Raw genomic sequence first — 20,160 nt, 5'->3', positions numbered from 1 at the left:
TCCCCCCACAGTCCCTCCGCCGCTCCCAGATCATCTTCGGGGATATTCACACGCTTACGGTTCCATCTTCACGCTCTGCGCTACTTACATATTCTTGCTATGAGTTGGAGCAAATTGTGGCGAGTGGGACTTTATGTCTGTAATTCTTCTTTTCCAGTTGGTCGATCAGGGCCCACAAGAGTGGCTCATCCCGAAAGACAATTAAACATTGGGTGGGTTCGGATGAGGGTATGTCGCGAAACTCGGGGATTTCTCACTATGGACGGTTCGATCGTGCGAAGGTTTCGCGGGCTCACCTTAAAGGCATCGCACCGCACTAGATTTTTAAGCTTTACCTTAGTACAGTTCGTAACACGCGTTAGCATTTTTTGTAGCCTTCGAGAGATGATTATACGCTTTGTTTCATCTCGGATAACTGTGAATTGGCATTTAAAGTACAAATTAGTAAAATTTGGATTTTTCATATTGTTACAGGTTCATTAATAGATATATAATAATTTTAACGATAAAAATAATATTAAGAAGTGTACTTTAAGTGTTCAGAGATGAAATTCGATTATTCTGTTAAATGTAACGAGAGAGCATATTTCAAAACTGTGTCGCATATATTTCATGGGGTTTTCACATTGTAAACGGAAATAAAATTCATAAAACTTTGACGGATACATTAATTTTGCAATTACTTGAGTAACTTGACGCCCCATGACGACACGGTCAAAAGTGCCGAAGCCTGCGCTCAAATTATTTTAGAATATATATTTTTTATACTTCTATTCATTCAATTTTGGAAATTCTATATTTATACTTATCCTGTACAGGCTTCGGTTGGTAAATTCTTAGTGCGCGTTTGATACCCTTCGATTTGTTGTCGGGACCTATGCATAAATCCTTATTTGTTTTGACTTTTTCTTATTATTTCCTAAAATCAATTGGACCACAAATCGTTTGGTATTCGGAGATCGTTAACGCGAGTGGTCTGTTTGATTTTGAATTATAGCTTCCTAGTTTACTCGATATATAACTATAAATATAATATACAAATCATATCATACCGAAAAAATAGGCCGCTTTGCATCAACGATCTTCTGTGTATCCCACTATATACATAATTAATCTGATAAGTTGCAAATTGCCTCGTATACTACGTCTAGTATAACTTGGCAAAGCCTACGGTATAATTATACAATGTCATTGTTGTAAGAATAATTTTAAAGGCCTATTGGAATATCGATCATAGTAACAATAAGTCACGGTCTGGCCAGTTTAGAGGCGTGTTATGACTCTGCAACCTAATCGTTAAATCGTGGGCGGTATTTCCATTGTCAATATATTATAACGAAAAATAAAAGTGTCCATTCAGGTCCATTGTTTTTGAAATAGTCATCGCTACCGAATTCGACTTAACGGTTATGTTCAACAAAATCCGTTCACTCGACGCACTGATGGCGGCCCAGATTAAAGAGTTTTAGCGATATGCTTTGAATAATTGCACAACGAGGGGCTGGCTAACCGTCGCATGAGCGGACCGAGTCATAGACTTGTTACGCGTCCTTTCGACGTCTCGTCCGCGTGCCAGAGCGCGCGACGGCCCGGGCATTGTTATACGGCAACCGCGCGACACGCGGCGGACACGCGCGGCGGGGACGCGGGCCGCGGGCCGCGGGGAGGGGTTGCGTATGGCGGCGCCCGGGCGGCTAGGTTATACTAGACGTGGCGGGGGCGGGTAGGGCTGTAACGTGTGCGTCCGGCCAGGGCTCGTCGTACGGCGGCGCGTCGCGGTACGCAGCGGGCGGCGAGTACCACTCGGCCGCCGGCCAGCCAGGTGTGCACCTCCCGCACCACGCGCCCAAACACTTCGAGTTTAACAAGGAGTGGCCCGCCGCCTAGGCTCGCACGCCCGCGCCCACACGCCCACGCGCCCACGCGCCCACACGTCCACACTCCACGCGCGACACGCCCACACGCGGAACGATAGCCCGCTTGTTTTACGCGCCCCTTTTCTTTTCCCCTTTGCTAAGTCTCTTTGAACTTGAATTTCTTTTAATCGTCAACTCGAACATAATGCGTGATATTTAACATTTTAAATAGTATCGAGTCCTCACAACCTACATCCCAATCCCATGTAGTGAGTCTGAAAACTAACGATCAAGCGGGTTATTTTGTCTGCAAACTTGTCCCCGACCAACTCGAGTACCCGGTTTAGTAGGCTCGTCTCAGTTGGCAACATTCACACACGACTATCCCGTCGCACCGATGTCTGCCTGAATTTTTGTCTGCGAACACATTCAGTGCTGATTTTGAACATAGCGCAGCATCATCGGTCGGCCGGATCGGTTACACAACACTATCGAATCTGTCTCAGAAATGTGACAGTGAACCTTGATAGTAGGTTTTTTTAATAAGTATCAAATTTCATTCATATATTGAGTAGGATTTAGTTTATACCGACACGAAACAATAGGCAAGTCGCGTTTAAATGAACATTTAACATGTTACATCGACATTTTTATCATATGTCAAGTTCAATGCAACACAAATGTAAAGTAAACTTTGTAAGCGACTACTATAAGAACTAAACTGCATTAACACAAACCCACACGCGTACGTAAGGACCTACATTTTTATAATGTTAAATATTTATTATTAAAGAACTAATTATGATATTAGATTTAAAACACTTGCATGAATAATTGGATAGTGCTTAGTGAGGCGTATTTTTTGAATTCGCTTGTTGCAACGTTTCGCTGTGTTAAATGTTTCTCTCGTGAAGTCCCTAATGTAATTTGATGAACTTTTCCTTTCCCCGAAGTCTCGCGGCCCCTCGACTAAGTCCGAAGAACGCTGAAGTCGGCATGTACTCGCCTGTACGACACGTTTTCTTTTTAACTCTTTCAAATATTTTTGGATGTGGGCTCTTAACGTTTTTAATCTTCTTATATATTATATTTTTGATTGTCAATTATTATCATTTTTCTTTCGGAGTTAAAAATGATTTCTTTTAATAACATCATGATGGATCGTTGGGATCTCGTTTGTAAGGTAGTGGTGATGTTACAATGTAACGTAAGTAATAAGTACGCGCCCGCGAGCGGCGGCTCGGCGCGCATTTGACAGACACGCGACACGACGCGACGCGACCGCGACACGACCGCGACGCGACCGCGACACGCAGACACCTAAACAACTTAACTTAAGCTAATCACTTGTATAAATATTTCGTATTCGTATATATATCGATATGTATGGTTAATATTAGAAGATTTTGGTTATTTACCACGCACTAGAGTTAGGAAAAACGGTAGCGATGTAATGAAATTATTATTATTATGTGTTAATATTAAACAAAACATAGTAGGATGACTGAACGTGATTCTTTTTAATTAATATTTTTCCCGTTATTTTAAATAGTAGGGGAACAATTTCTGTGTACATGATTATTCGTAATTTTAATTTCTTATACATATATTGAATTTTAGTTATCGCATTTTTAAGTTATTAATTGTGGAATTTATTAACTTTAATGAATTAAATTTACCTGCCAAATTGTAAAAGCAAACGATAATGTATGTGTTAAGTGACTGACGAAGCTCAATCATTAGGATATAGATAGGGCGCCGCCCCGCACCGTTCGCGCGGACTCTTGTACATATATATACTTACTTGTGTGTAAAGCATAATTTTAATCGAACCAATTGACACATAGTTTTAACGTTTTTAATTTGTACGATTGCCAAATATTTTTTAAAACTGTATAGATTTCGAGCCCTCCGGCTCGCGCTCGGGCGCCGCGCCCCGACATGTGAGTTATAATTTAAATAACATTTTTAGATTAAATTTAATGTTAGTCCTTTACTGTACTATATCGCTCAATCATTTGACCGATCGACTGATTAAAATTTTAGTGATAAGCTAAGTAATTAAATCGGAGCGTAGCAGTCGAGCGCGGCGTCCGGTCGACATTATTTGTTGTAATTATCTTAGAGTTTACGGCGTACTGTTAGACTGCCCGGTTTATACGAACGGGAGCTGTTCCTTTAATTTTAAATATATAGATGCGCGACCGCTCCAACCGCGGCGCATGATAAGATTTGTTATAAATGTTTTTACTAGACGAATTGTTGAATACATTGAATGCATAATTTGATCGCGTATAGTATAGGGTTATTTAAGATCGCACCATAAGTAAAGTATAATTTATATACGATGAGTAAAGTGAGGTGTAAGCAAATTTATAAGTGACGCGGTCCGGCGAAAGGTGCGGGGTGCCAAATTAACGCTAAACATACTGAGGAAAACGCCTTTACATTGTGATGTTCATAGTTAATGCACATATTGGTACATTTCTTATAGCTCTATATTAATTACACACGACTGACATAATGTAGGAAATGGAAACTCGTACCTTAAAACAATATAAAGAAATAATTAATTAATAACTAAACGATTGAAATCAGTGCCTAATTGCCCACTAGGTTACGTGTAGTCTTTACTATTTATCGCTTCGTTTACTGTCGTCTGATCGTTCCTATATTTAGGTTTAATTGTGTTTCAATTTCATTCCTCAGTTACGACTCTTTATTACTAAGTCTCTTTAGTTGTGTAGGCTCGTTGGAACTGCACGTTCAAGTCGCTTTTAATTGCATTTCACACAAGTCCCATTTCGCTAACCCGCTCCACGCGCTGCGTCCCGCGCGCGCGTGCCACGACTCATCACTCGTCATAACTCACCGTAGGTATAATGTGCAACCACCGATGATCGATCGAAATGTTAAAAACGATGCCTTAAAAAGTTAAGTAAATATATAGATGATTTATATTATATTATTTTCAGTGATATTCGAGTTAGCACTAAGGTGTTAGTAAACGGGACGTAAGCCCGCACTCACAAACGTTCGGAACAATTAAGCAAGTTAGTTTGTAATGAATCAATGTGGCAATCATCTAATTAAAACATAAAGAGTATGATTTATTTATAATAAAATATAATATGTATTTAGAAATTTTAGATTTACTCAACATTAAACTTAGTGCAAATTATTGTGAAAAATCAATTGAAGACTATTTATATGAGTTTTTAATTATTATTATATAGGAGGAGAGCATTAAATATTGGATGAATATATTAATTAAAAATAGTTAGCGAAATACAAATACGATAAGACTCGTTAGAGGCTCGTCTGTCAAATGCCGCCGTGGCGCGCTCGCGGCGCCTGACGCACTTGCATCATTGCATTTTAATATTACATTATTACACTGAGTAATATCGACATAAGATATATTATGTACTGTATCTTAATATAATGTTTATGGAATAATATTTTAATCATGGCTTAACTGTAGTGATGTTTTGTAGTTAACCTTTCGACTCTTGTTTGTATTACTTTATATAGTGTACGCGGTTTTTATATGTGTATGTTTATTCAGTAGTATAACATGTTTGTGTAAAAGTGTATTTTGGTATTTGATAGCTAGCGCGTCGCCACGCGAGCGCATACATCAATAAAGTTTACGATCGTAATTGACTAATTATATTATACAATCCCCTAGTTGTAACGTTAGATTAGCTGGAACTCTCTTTTTAAGTTCATTTTACTCGTAATTGCATTTAAAGCAAATGCGTCGGCAAACAACGGCCGATTGTCACTATAGTCGGTTCTAAACTTATTTTTAAAAACCAATGCAGGTATTATTAATATAAAATCCTCGTATTTATGCTAGAGTATATAATATAATGTAATTATTGAACACATTTTAATCGTAAAATAAATTGCACGGGCTTTACAGTTAATTATAACATTAATTATTATAAAAACTTAGGGCAAGTTGTTATTTATTTCTGTTTTAATTAAAATTTTGATGTTGATTATTTTTTTAACTATATTTTTTCTTTATAGTGAATTAAAGTACATATTTCGATCTATTTAGATTACAAAATGATTAGGTGAACTATCGACTGATGTACAATATTAAAAGTAATGTTTACTTATGGCAGTGTATAAGTTTTACTTGACGCGTCCCATTACGGGGCGCCGTATTTATACTGACTTGTATTAATTTCGTATAAAGTGTAATTAATCGGAAGCGGCGGCCGCGATAGAGCCATCTACTAGCATGTTACGATTGTAAGACTATTATCTAGATTTGTTATAATCTTGTAATGTGTACTATACCTTAGCCCTAAAGAGTGCGTGCGCGCGAGCGAGCGCGCCCGCTCGGACGCGCTCGCTCCGCATACTTTATATAAAAAGGAAAATTATGATAGACTTACGCGTGCGTCCTTGTTATTTTTTTTACAAGTACCTAATGATAATTAGTTAATTACGGTTATTAATTAATATAATTAACCGAAGCACTAAAATTTTAAGATGGAAAGCTTTGTATGAGGTTTAAGTATTCGATGTAATGATTAAAAGTGCTATCACAGAACATAACACTAAGGTTTTTTCGAAGTAGAAATTATGCATTATTCATATTAGGTATTTTGGGTATATATTAGCGTTAGTTTTAACTGGTAACATTTAAGTATGTAGTTTGTAATGTAATGGAAAAAATTAAACGGTTTTGTCGTAGTTTCCTATTATTAAGCTTCTTCTACCTTAATGGTTTAAGTAATTACTACTGGTTTATAAATTTAAAATATTAATATTACCACTGCAAATATTTGAGATATCTTATGATGAAATATATATCTACTTTAAGGACATTATAAAACGTAGATAATTAAAAGAAATCAAAAATTTCAAAATAATACTGGCATTTTTAATGGTTGCATCCCTCCTTCCCCACTAGATAAGTTATCATAATTTTTGTTTTTATACTGAAAAACGTCTAGAATAGTCTTACTAAACTCTTGAATAATGCCCGAGATCGTTACACGGTGGTTTCCAATAATTACTGGTATACATATATAAATTTCGAACGCACACAAGACCTGCATGCACTCACGCAGTACTAACACTATAAATGGCAAGGTAATTGTTGTTAACTAATGATTTATTCACACTTGTATCTGTCTATGGCTTATTTATAGTCTATAGTTTTTACACAATTATTTGCTTCATTATTACTTCTACTTCCTTGAGAATTGCACAGAAATATTTTGCTCATGTTTTTTTGTTAGTCTATTCCAAGTTCATAACCCTCCCATTTCTCGTTATCGCGATGATCTAATTGGGAAATTTACAAAATAACAGTTTAAAAGTAAATAAACGTTTAGCAGAGGGTGATGGCGTAAGCAGTAATGCGGGCAGTCCGAAGTTTGTGCCACAAATGAATGATGCGATCGGAACATTGCCACAGGTTATTTAATGAATTCAGTCGCACCTATAGATGAACAACTAAATTAAATCTTTAAAATTCTCGGTAGTGTTATAAATTTCATATCGTAGTTTGATCGAGTGACTAACGATTATTGAAATGCAGGTCCCTATGATGTACTGCGGAGGCATGGTATCCCCACAGCCCTCGTTTTGTAACGTATCGGACATATCCGCGTCTGCCTCAGGTTTTCCAATCTTTAAAACCTCGTTGACATGTAGTTAAAATATCATGTATGATAATCACTTAGTTCTCGTAAATTCATATTAGTATAGAAATAACCTCAGTATAACATGGCATGGTCCCTTTACACACTATACACATAGTTCATTCGTTATAAAAACATTGAATAGAACAAATACATCTCGAGACTCGTGTATATGACGTATTGGATTGTTTGCAACCGTGTATATCACTAACAACTGCCCGATTTCAATTGGCTATGTTTAGTATTCGTGTCGTCTGTAGCAGTAGGTAGTCTAATAGATAGTTTCGGGATGAAGATTGGTGCGTGGTGCGGTGAGTTCTTTATTATAATCTTCTCTAACAAGTAACGTATAATGAGAATTGAATATGCTTGAAAATGTTGCTGTGACGAGTTTGGTCGGGTGGTTCAGTGTTAATATAGGTTTATGTATAGGTGACGACTATGAGTACACTGGGGCGTCGGGAGATGGCTACCAGAAGACGTCCAAGCGAAGCTACCATGGATCCTCGGGCGCTGCTTCCGCGTCATCATACCATCCCTATAGGCGTTAACGAGTGAACGACTTGTTGGTCGATCATGATAGCCTGGTACCTGCGTTTTTAGACGACTAGCTGGCGGTTCTGACATTAATAAAAAAAATATATTTTTACACTATTTAGATTATTATCCATACAAATTGAAGCTATATCTTATACATAGATTTTTGACGCATTTAAAATAAAAGAAATATAACGCATTTTGAAATATTCTCGAGCTCTGGTAACTTGAACCGCACGGCAGCGATCGTTTTTGAATATACTTGTAAAATAATTATATCTTTTCTACGAGCAATCATTGAGTTTTTAAATACATTTTTTTAACGGAATCAAGTCTATGGGAATGAGACGCTCTCCATTTTCTCGTGTCGTACGTACTGTAATCGTGTCATCTTATAGACATGATTCCATATTATTTTTAAGACGTTAGCATAGTTTTCTATTTTGATATGTTTTGGATTTACGATGAGTGGAATCTAAAATTTACAGTTGTAACTTATAACTTTCCAATATGAAACGCTTTTCATAATAATATAGGACAAAATCATATTTTGTATGATGTTTTCGATATAAAAGTTATTTAAAATGCATTACGAATGTACCTTTTACTCTTAAATATTTGTTTATAAGGATTAAGATTTAAATTTGATGAAATTAAATATCACACGGCCACGTTGTGATTATTGTGAATTTAGAATCTTTCTACCTCTGCATGTTGTCCGTTATGTGCAAAAGCATTTACTTTTCCCGAATTAAGGCCATTTATTTATTTTGATTTGATACACAAAAACAAACTAATAAGTTTTCAGTTATTCCCATTTTGACTTGGTTTTAAACGAAAAGTGTTGTTTTGAATTTATTGTAATGCATGATAGGTTCCATGTCAATGCTGGCGAAAATTGTCTGGTGAGACATTCTTTTGTTTTTTTTTTTGACTGTGTTCTGTTTACTTCAAATAAAAGTACTAATTTCTGTAAGTTTTATTTGAATTTACACACCTACAAGACTGACTTAGTTCCTTCAAATAACATGTTCATTGCTGTTCCTAAACTGGAATATTAGAGAGAAGAATTAGGTGGCTGATATTATGGTATTTATTTTTTAAAGTCTTTAAATAATAAATTTTGCTATATATACTAAAATTAAATACATTTCAGGTAAGTACAAATATTAGAATGATAAAATCAATGTAATTAAAATATTTTTTTTTATTATAAATAGCTGTAATAATTGTACATATTTTAAAACATCAAATCAAGAGACACAATATGATTAAAATATCTAAGTCTAGAGAATAATCTAGAAATACTTTAATTAATGATTAATATTAGGCCTTAAAATTAAGCGGTTCATTCGGATAGCACATGAGTCATTGTTAGATTTACACTTCTATTAATGTATAATTATCGTAGTTGACACCTTACTTTAAAATTTATAAATTATGGCTAAGTAACACGGCTTAGACTAACATTCCTATGTTTCGTATTTAGTTTTTACGGAAATTTATATGTAGAATCTCTTAATAAATTGTGTAAACTTAAATGTACGCAAGTTATTTCTTAATTAAGGCCTAATTTACTTACACGAATCGATATAATTGGACAGAATTTAAGTTTGCCAAGAGAACATTTAAAGCATAATGGTCTCGCACGTTACTAGGTTTAAACTTTATAATTTCCAAATACATGAATTGGCTTGATAGGATAAGGCACTAGGATGGAAAGCAACGAGGTGTGCTGATATGATAGACATTTAATTAAAAGTGATTTTAAACGGGAATATATACTTGAAGATACTGTCTGAATGTGAAAATGCTAGAACACGTAAAATTAACTTGATAAAACTACAATAGTTTGTGTATTCTTTATTCAATCTGCAGAAACGAGCCGAATAAATAAGATAAGCAGTTTTTAGCTAATATCATTATGATCAGCCAATTTGTTTCCAATGCAGAAATGTGCTTATAAGAGGAACCTGTGTGAAAGTAGAACATGCATGATGTGTGAGATTTATAATTATCAAATGTTCATAAAATACAACAATAGAAGCCGAGTTATAGCGTAACTGCTTAGTCTATAATGGCAATAGTATGTGTGGACTTGTGATATATTCAAATATTAAAAGATTTAAATTGCTTGTAAAATTGACTGGGATTATTTATGTAGTTCGATATCTATGTCAGGTCTGAAAGTCTTCTTGCGGCGCAGTTGGTACAGTCGCAGGGCCGCGGGTCCTCGTACGGTAGGTGCGCCTGCGCAGCGCGGTAGCATAGCTCCCTGTACCGTGCACAGCCTGCAATAGGATTACAATAATATAATTTATGTCAGAAATAAGAGCGTGAGCGTGAAAATTAAAAAAACCAGCTTTTACTGTGAATGGAGTAAGGGATGTGTGACATTGACCCATAAATAGGATAATAGATATAAAAAAAGCCGTTTATCTGATACTACTATTATGGCTATTATTTTTGTGTCCTGTATAGTGTATACATAATATGCAACATGTTGAACTACTTGACCAGTTCGACAAATTTCTCTTTTATAAAGCATTTGAACACTATAAGGACTAAAAATTAAATTATCTCATTAGAAAGTTAAAACTAGTACCGTTTCGGATGAACGCTTCTATCGATGGTTTCCTGCCTCCTACCTCTTCGGTCCAGCTGTTTCGGAGTAGTATGGTAACTAACATTCACGAGAATTTTATATATAGATACTAGAAGTAGCAGAGTTAGGTACAATAGCACAATTGAAATCCATTGTATCATTGCATGATACAAAGATAAATTAATATTGTGAAAGTAGTGATTAATCCTCTCGCACCGCTTTGAAAATAGGTAACTAACTACCTACATAAAATAATCTCGGCTACTTCCTCTTAGCTATATTGTAAATCCGAAATGAAATACATGCATAATCAAAGTTTTGCACCTGTGGGTGGCAGAGCCAAGCGCGTGTCGGCCGCAAAGCCACGCTGCGCAAGCCGATCCAGCAGTGTCGTAGCCGACCATCACCTTTCATTATCGCTCTCCATTACTGAAATTGGAAAATTGTCTATCTATCAGTGATTAATATAAAAACGCATTCCTTATCTCAATGAGACTTTACTAATAATTAATACACCTGCTTTAAAAAACAGAAATATTTTATCACCTTAACAATAAAAGATTGGAGCAATATCGTCCAAAGTACCAGGGTAGGTATGGTAGGTACACTTCCTACTGCCGATAGCCTTAACATTCTATAGCTAGTAGTTTACACAAAACCTTATGTCATTAAAAATGTGTGCTATCAATTTAAATTTATCTCAAATCTATTTAAAACTAACGTAAAAAAAAGTGGTTACTTAAAAGTTGAATTACCCTCATTAGGCCCAGGCGAGCGTCCACCGGACTTTTCTTCCACACGAGGACTGGTTGATCCATCCGAATTGTCCTATAATGTAACAGTATTTGCTGTTACGAACTTTTTATGGATTGCAACTAGGCATAAGCTGATATAAAGCTGAAATTTGTTGTGGAAGAATTACTTGTTCGATAATACTTCAAGTTGAATTCATAAGGGTACCTACTATCGGCTTTGGATGGATCATCATTGTATTATGATAAAAAATTGGAAAAAAAGTAAGAGCAGACGAATTAGTTTGTAGGTACCAAAAATGATAACGATTTTTTTCAATTAATTTTATTTTTGCGCGACTGCACCTAAAGTAACTATTAGTTATGCTATAGGTAGTATTATGTTACATTTATATTATATTTTGTTTATAGTTGGTGATTATTAATGTTAGGTACGTTATTATTTAAGACACAGGTCTCTACATAACGAATAATATTGAAGTTTAATAATATTAAGCAATATTCTCATAGCCAGAAATAGGGCACTAGTCCGCAAATAAAAAAAAAAAAAAAAGATTAATTAAAAAACAAAGGATAGTTATGTATGTAGCTTGAAATAAAATCTAAAACAACTTGTGTTAGAAAGCGAATCGACTACAAAATTGCTTTTAGCTAACAAAATTGATCTAGAATATGGACATATCGTTCGAGTAAACTGAAACCCTTTTAAGGCAATAATTACTGTACCATTCGCCGGAAGCAGGAAATTGCCATAAAGGATGTACCTATACATAGATTCCTAGAAGTTAACTTCGTATAAATTTACCTATAGATGCACCTCGTGTAAGAATCCTCGTTCTATAGGTACGTATATGAATAGTATTACATTATGTGCTTATATCTGTATAATTGTAGAAGTGGATACCTATAGGAGGATAGTATCTTTGTATTACGTTTTTGAATTACGAATTTAAACAATGCATTAATCGAATGCTCTAATGATGTATTGCTCTTAATGCTCAATTTGTACCTACTTAAAACATGTGTCAATTAAAAAATATCGACAAAATGAAATTTATATTTCATATTGTCTACGTAGCAATTCCTATGATTGCGGAGTTGTTATCAGAATTATGAACGAACTTCTGACCTGTCGGATGTCGCTCGTTATCATGTGGAGTGCAATCGCTTTGAAAACTTGATTTCAGTTAACAGTTTGAACTAGGTTAATTGCGCTGTATTGCGATTTAGTTACGAGTTTAAAACTCGCATATTCATGTTGCATTTTATGATTTTACGAAAACAAATATGGTTAATACTTGCTTTATTACATTTTCTGATCCCCTCATTAAATTCGTCATTTATACCTACATATAATAAAACGGTGACTTGACAATTCCTGTATAATAACGTTTTTTAAAATAAATATTTTTATGAAATATATGATATAAACCCCAAACCGTTGGTTAGTATTTTTTCTCTGTTTGTCTATTTATATCTATGTGTGTCAAACACTTAAAAATCAATGAGCAGATTTGGCAAAAAAATATGGTGATAGATTAAGACTAGGCTAAATTTTTTAATTTTGCTATATAAATAAAATAAAGGTTTCTAAGTAGGTTGTTTGCTCAAATAAAAGCTTGACGAGATATACGCCTCTAAAATCGTATAAAATTTAATAGTGCCTCTTCGAAAAAACACTAATTTATTGAGATTTAATGGTGCCAAAACCCAGGCATGTCTGTTTTCAGCCAGAAGACTCTTTCCTTTTTTCTCTCCGACTTCTCACTTTCTGACTGAGTCGCGGTCTGCACTCTACAACGCGTTTGCCCCAACGGTTATTATCCGGTCGACTTAGTTGAACTTACCCTCCATACTAAGTCGAAATAACGACTGCTCGCACCGCACGCTTTGCGTTGTCTTTTTTAATGCGAACTGCCAAGGAGTGCAAATCCCTGCCAACGTCTGTCTTCCCAGAGAACTACAATGTGGGTACGTTCTTAGACCGCATCTCCGCTTTCTATCAGGTGGGACTACAATCAAACGTCTGCTTATCTCGTATAAAAAAAAATTAACGATTCTGGCTAATGAGATAAACTCATGAAATTATTGTATTGTCATCGATCTTTGACATGTTTAGAAAATTTGCATTCAATCTGTCCGTTTAAAAGTTGTAAAAGGGGTCTAAAAAATCTGGTAAAAGGGGTCAGACGTAAAAAGAAAACATACAGGTAAAAATAATTAAATCGTTAAAAACATTTATGTTTTTTAATGTTTAAATCTAAAAGTCAATAACTGTTGTCTATTATAGCGATATTTACGATTAAAATAAGGTCACGAGACTGGTATTGAGAGGTTAGCTTTGGCTATTTTTAATCGTTACATTAGTTTTCGTTAATTTCGATTTACCTCTTTTCTTTCAATAAGAAGAGATTTTAATGCTTAAAGTTATTTTGCTGGCCTTCTGCATATAGAATTTTAGCCAGATCAGCCCAGTAGTTTGGGCAATGCGTTGATCGACAGAGTTGCCTCTGCGTTTTATATAGGTACTAAGATTTATCTACAGAGTAATTTTAAGTTACAAAGTACAAAAAGAAATGCTTATTTAACATTTAAAATATTTAATTATGGTGGTAACCCCATTCTTTTGAAAAGGGATGTTATCAGACGTAGGCGAGTTATACGTAGTTTCATGTAAAAGATGACGCTACTTACCTGATGATGATCAAGGTTAGCAGTGGCTGTCAGAAGGTCTAATATAGCTGAGAAGGATCCCCTGGCCGCTCGTCGGAAGCCCTCCGGAGGGGAATCTGCCGCCCCCCCTGCCACACTCAGCGGAGACTGTGACCACTGGATTAGATACATATGTGCTTATTTAAATGTATACTATAATGATAATACCATCTTCTCTAAAATAAGGCGAAGGTCAACTCGATCTTTGTTCATATGCGTATGTTAAAACAATGGGTTATTGAGTTTGTGACAATTTTCTATCATTTACACCAATATTGGAAATATGAAACAAATTGATTTTGTTCCAGACGCCCTTGAATTTTGTGTTTAGCAGAACATTCTGAAATACCTGCTTTCTTTGACTAACCTAGGTATACTATGATGATAACGATAAGTTTTATTGTAATAGAAACATTAGTTTAATATAAACAATTGAAATTTACAAATCAAATCCAACTTACAACGTATTCGGTATTTGCTAAATTAAATTAAACCCATAGCAGACCAATGTCAGGAAGTGTGCTAAGTTTGTTCATCCTTGCTGTGTGCCTCTGAGATCTCGTATTAGGTATAAAAGCTACGGTTCCTGTGCATTGTTTTAGTCTCTCTCGAGACAAGTTATATTGCCTGATTGTACTGCTTTGCACTAACTATTTCGAACAGAACGTTATTTTAAATGTGTTTGCATTGTTTTTTCTATTGTAATAGCGAACAACTGAGCTAGTGGTTCGCCTGATGGTAAGCGATCACCACGGCCATGAGCATTTGCAGAGATAGGGTCGCTGCAATTGCGTTGCCTGCTTTTAAAGGGTATCTAAAGGATGAGCAAAGGATTGAAGATGGGAATAAAATAATGGAATGGGAAGGGTGAGGAAAACGATACGAGCCTCTGGTTCCCTCACTCACCAAATGATAATGTGAAGGCTTAGTGATATGTATGTTTTTTGTATCCTTTTTGAAATGGCATACAATAAAGCGCTATCATTCATTTACCTTCCCGTATTGACGTTCTAAAAAAGCTACAAAGTTTAAGGTTCGTATCGTCTATCTCAAGTATATTTGAAAACTTTTTGTATCATAAAAGTTTTTCTTTAAGTCGGCAACTAAGAGTGGATTTCTTTTAAGTCTCACCGCTAATGTTTAAAGTTATAATGAATTTTTCAATTGCTTTCGGAAACTTAACAAATTATCACTACCAAAATGATAAAAAATTTTCTAACGGTCCAATGATAGCGTCAGTTAAAATCGTTTATCCCGTAGTTAAGGAATTCCTGATCTTTGACCAAGACGAAATTATAAAGACCTTTTTGACGAGGGTACCTATAATAAAATGCCTAAAATATGTTGCATATTTTCAAGTCGACGAGGGCACATTTTATTCAATAAAAATAGACCCAGGCCGTAGACGTCGGCCTGCGAAGAATGTATGTAAGGTTTTTCTTAAGATAAAACCATTGTTTACATAGTACACAGTAGAGCAATGATCACTTATTTTTCTGTGGTAGGTAGGTACTACAAAATAATTATATATTCATCGTTATTTATAAACAGTTTATTGTGTTTACTGTGGTACTATGTACAAACTCTGAAACTTCTGATAAGTTTTTAATTACTGTATGTGGATCCAATTATAATACAAATTTCATCCAACCATTGTATTCTAACAACTCATGAATCTACCTACTTGCCAATGAAGATAACGACACAAAATAATAATCTTTTTGAGAGCGAACTTATGTCATATCTACTTTTTAAATCTAAATATATATATATAATACTGACTGACAGACATAGTGATCTATCAACGCATAGCCCAAACCACTGAACCGATCGGGCTGAAATTTGGCATGCGGATTGACGTTATGACGTAGATATGCATCCACTTATAAAGGATTTTGATAGAAAAATCCCCAAGGGGATAAAATAGGGAATGAAAGTTTGTACTATGAATATTTATCTAGACCGCGCGGGCGAAGCTACGGGTAACAGCTAATTGTTACAGAATATATTTATTTCGAACATAATAATAATTATATAACAAACCAAAGAGATCTCGTGTTAAACTTAGTTTTATATTAAACTTGCCACAAGTTACATCAAAAGAATATAGTAGACTTAGAACATACTATAATTAATTTTGCGGTAAATATCTACTTAAGTACTTAATTATAGTTTTTATTTTAGCTTTAACGGCTTTATATATAAGTACGTAAGGTAAAGTTGATTATTGAACTATGTAAAATGAAACTAAAGTTAAATATTCTACCAAAACATGTATTTAGTTGACTAATCTTTAACTATTAGGTTGCACCAGTTTTGGAAGGAAATTTCTAAAGAGCCGACAGTGGTAGGTGCTTCAGTACTGTTTTAAAAATATCATTTTCCGTTTCATTCACATTATAACGAGAACATATTCATGTAAATACTGTGTTTAAAACGGCTTTGATGCAGCTACTATATTGTAATTTATAATTTAGGAAGGTAAGAATGATTAAATATTGTTTCAAAATACGTTAAAAACACGAGTTATTGATAGAACCACTTGCTCTTAATCAGAGCATACATTGCGATCTTAGTCAGGATCAAATAAACTCAGTAAATTATTGTTATACTACTAACTAAATACTCATAGAACCTAGAGAAGTTTGAATTAAATCTGTCCGTTTAAAATGCTTAGGTCAAAACTAAAGGAGTCGATTAAAACTGACAAACATAAATGCAAAACGAATTAAACGTGTTAAAAAAAGTGGCAAAGTATATTCTCAACCCGAAAACATCAATGATCCAGTACATAACAGTACTCAGTATACGCAGAAGCAAACAAACATGAATAATATAACAAGGTACAAAGCTGAAGTGTGAGGTGTACCGAGTCGAGATGAATTATTGAAACGGTCCAACCCGACCTCACAACCGGAGGTGGAGGTGAATATGTTCATTAAAATTTCTGATTAAAATTTTACTAATTAACTCCGCTGTACAGTGCTAATATGTGGGCATACAAATAAATAAAGAGTTAAATAAAAGCATTGTGGATTATCTGAAGGATGACTTACCAACCCAGCGTACAGATACAGATTAATATTTAGGTAGCGTTACAGATTTAGAAATAAGACTTTGTAATGCTATCTGTAGCAGTCAAGCAATCTATATAAATAAAAATTTATTGCCAATTGCTAAGCACAGAACTCGAGCTCGGTCAAATCGGCTGTTTTTGAAACGCTATTTTTAAGTTGCAAAGAAGGTTCTTATGCGGAAATAAACGTAAAATGTTTTAAACAGGGCAGATCAACGTCTGCCGAAGCAGTTTCTCTCAGTCTGCAGCAGCTAGTTTTTGATATTGTATCTATATTTAAATTTTAAACCGAACGTCAATCGATGATGTATGGAGAAACTTTGGTCTTCAGCTGGTTTCATTAAAAGAATTAGGATTAAAACCAGCATAATAACCGCCGTATTATGGACTAGTTTTGTCCTTATTAATTTTAATTGTAACTTCCGTTGTTTGTCCTTACTAACATTAATTGCAACTTTTTTTACCAGAAAATCTCAGTCTAACTGAACTTTCAAAAACTTATCCCATTTTCAAAATGAATAGGGTTGCGACAAAAGTCACTACATAAACTCCGATTATATTTTAGGTCGTTGAGGGGCCCCATTTTATTTGCCATAGGGCCCTTGGTTATCTAGATACGTCATGGGCTTTAAGCTGATCAATGGTAGCTTTGAGCTCAGTCTGTTTTGTTGTGTTCATAAAGCTCTTACAGTGAATGCGCTAAGCTCACTGATAGCAAAACGCAGGATTACATATGAATACGGCTTTCTATTATGATCGGCTTAACCAAATGTTATGAGTTTCTGTTGATAATGTTTGTGAAAATAATATAATGGATTACTCCATTTCTGCTTACATGCGAAAGTGGTTTTGTAACCCTCTGCTACTTTAAATTTGACAATTTTTTTTTTATTTAAATAGAATACTCTTGTTTTCATAGTTTATCATGAATGTAATAGGGGACGGAAATTTATAGTTAAAATTGATATCTTGTTAGTTGATGTTTTATTCTACGTGCTTATAGGAATAAAGAAATCATCAATTCATAAAATTTACCAAAACAAGTATTTAAAGGTAAATGATGCATACTAACTCAACTATATTCAATCATTCAACTGTATTTCATCGTGTATGTTTCTAATTCGAAATTCCAATGCAAAATTGGCATATCTAATGGAAATGTACCTATTAGCGGAATTCAATTCAGGCTTTGCAAAATCTGCACTATATTACATACCTACTGTAGAATTGCCGCTTTAATTTAATTTCATCATAACACACTATTGTTATCAATTAATTCTAGCCCATATCTATAGCGATACTACCTACACATGTTCAGATACGATAATTTTTTTGTAAGCAATAATGAACTTAATATCATCGATTTACAGTTCAGACTTGGATTCATCTCCCAATGATGTCATCAGTGCACGTATGCGTTTTATGAGTATAAGCAGCAATTTATAACATCGTCAAGTGGGGATATAGCTCAGTGGTAGAGCATTCGACTGCAGATCGAGAGGTCCCCGGTTCAAACCCGGGTGTCCCCTAGAATATTCCTTTTATTATTTTGTACGAATATCACATTGAAAATAAGACTTGGGTTAACTGCATTAGGAAAATATTTTTTTAATATATTTATCTCCTATAATATTGATCGATCTTAGGAAATGAAGCTAAAAATGTAAAATTTAATAGTAAAATTATCAAAATAAATCTTACTTCACGTTTTAAATCATGCACGACTGATTAAGTAATATGTCGTATTTATCTTGTTGTTCATATTAATGCAAACAAGTAGTATATTATTAGAGATGAACATCTTTATTTACAAAGAATAAGTATGTAAAATGTATATAAATACAGAAAAGGTATTTCTCATTTACTCAGACAAATAAAGTTGCGTCTCGTTTATTCCAACTGTTCTCTCATGCTGATCCCTAATTAAGAAAACATACATGTTAGACTAACTAGAATGTTCTTATAGAATATAAAAGCAAGCTTATATAGTAGCTAAGTGTCGTTTCTAGTTAAGTAGCTAATTTTCCCTCATTTCATTAAATCTGAATACTAGGAGTGAAGAAACTAAAGGAGGTATACGAACTTGGTCTGTGAGGGCAGGGTCGGCCCCACGGGCTAGCAACAACTCTACAATGTCTGTCGCGTCAGCTGCGCATGCCGCATGCAAGGCCGAGGATCCCACCTAACAAGGAATTAATAATAATTAATTTAAAATTGTATGAAGGTGCTGCTTTAAAAGAATACATGACTTAATAGCGTGTTTTATAATTCATATATGTCATGATCCTAAAGGTCCCGTGCAAATAAGCTAAATAGCATTTGCAAAGGAATCGATAAATCATCCAATTTATAACCATGGTAACTATTGCGTAACACCGATTTTTTTTATTATTCGTTGTAATAGCAGCAACAGAATTACAGCGTCTCTGAAATTTTTAACTGTCCTTCTATCACTATTTTAATAAATACACAGGCAGACAGACAAATAGACGGACGCATATGAAACCTTTGTAATAGGGTTTTGTTATATCCTTTAGGTATGGACCACTAAAATCATACAAGATGTAGAGATGTCGGCTATTCTTTACCGTATATAGTGATATATATTTATAGTGATAACGGTGTAGGTAGTAGGGATCAGGCTTCTATATATATCTCCGGTGACCGTTTGTATCTATGCAAGATTTCATCGCTAAAAAATGGACTTTTCTAAAAACCCATTGTAAACATATATAATGTTTACAATGGGTTTTTAGAAAAGTCATGTTCTAAAATGCTTTTATGAATAACATTGACATTCCTACTACATCAATTTATTAAATGTGCAATAGCTTTGAATAAGACCATTTCAAGATAAGGGTCGTTTGTTCTTGTAACAAAAAATATACTTAGTCTGGCCATAAATACTGTTACACTTAATTATAAAAAAATATTACATTTGAATTTCGAATCT

General features: G+C 34.6%; 2 protein-coding genes and 1 non-coding gene across 7 annotated transcripts in view; 2 read left to right on the top strand and 1 right to left on the bottom strand.

The window, feature by feature from the left end:
* The window catches only part of LOC119839581 (heterogeneous nuclear ribonucleoprotein 27C), a 25,075-nt gene extending 16,037 nt beyond the window's left edge, over positions 1–9,038 (top strand). For 2 of the 5 annotated variants that reach the window (XM_038365941.1, XM_038365938.1), the window contains one exon: positions 1,753–6,746. In XM_038365941.1, coding sequence (XP_038221869.1) covers positions 1,753–1,887 — 135 coding nt within the window. In that variant the 3' untranslated portion in view covers positions 1,888–6,746. Of the gene's footprint in view, positions 1–157; positions 6,747–7,957 lie in introns of those variants that run through there. The other 3 variants (XM_038365939.1, XM_038365942.1, XM_038365940.1) reach the window with 3 other exon arrangements.
* Positions 9,039–9,270: 232 nt separating this feature from the next.
* Positions 9,271–20,160, bottom strand: part of LOC119839583 (ankyrin repeat domain-containing protein 29-like) — a 35,832-nt gene continuing 24,942 nt past the window's right edge. Inside the window, exons 8-12 of the mRNA XM_038365944.1 lie at positions 19,291–19,389; positions 14,114–14,248; positions 11,423–11,495; positions 10,992–11,096; positions 9,271–10,353 (exon numbers count right to left, since the gene is read on the bottom strand). Coding sequence (XP_038221872.1) covers positions 11,071–11,096; positions 11,423–11,495; positions 14,114–14,248; positions 19,291–19,389 — 333 coding nt within the window. The 3' untranslated portion in view covers positions 9,271–10,353; positions 10,992–11,070. The remainder of the gene's footprint in view (positions 10,354–10,991; positions 11,097–11,422; positions 11,496–14,113; positions 14,249–19,290; positions 19,390–20,160) is intronic.
* On the top strand, positions 18,665–18,736 carry Trnac-gca. The gene has a single exon. It is a non-coding gene; the product is annotated as a tRNA-Cys (tRNA).

The sequence above is a fragment of the Zerene cesonia genome, chromosome 4 (assembly GCF_012273895.1).
Source record: "Zerene cesonia ecotype Mississippi chromosome 4, Zerene_cesonia_1.1, whole genome shotgun sequence".
In the NCBI taxonomy this organism is placed as follows: Eukaryota; Metazoa; Arthropoda; class Insecta; order Lepidoptera; family Pieridae; genus Zerene; species Zerene cesonia.
This window is presented reverse-complemented; position numbering and strand designations above follow the sequence as displayed.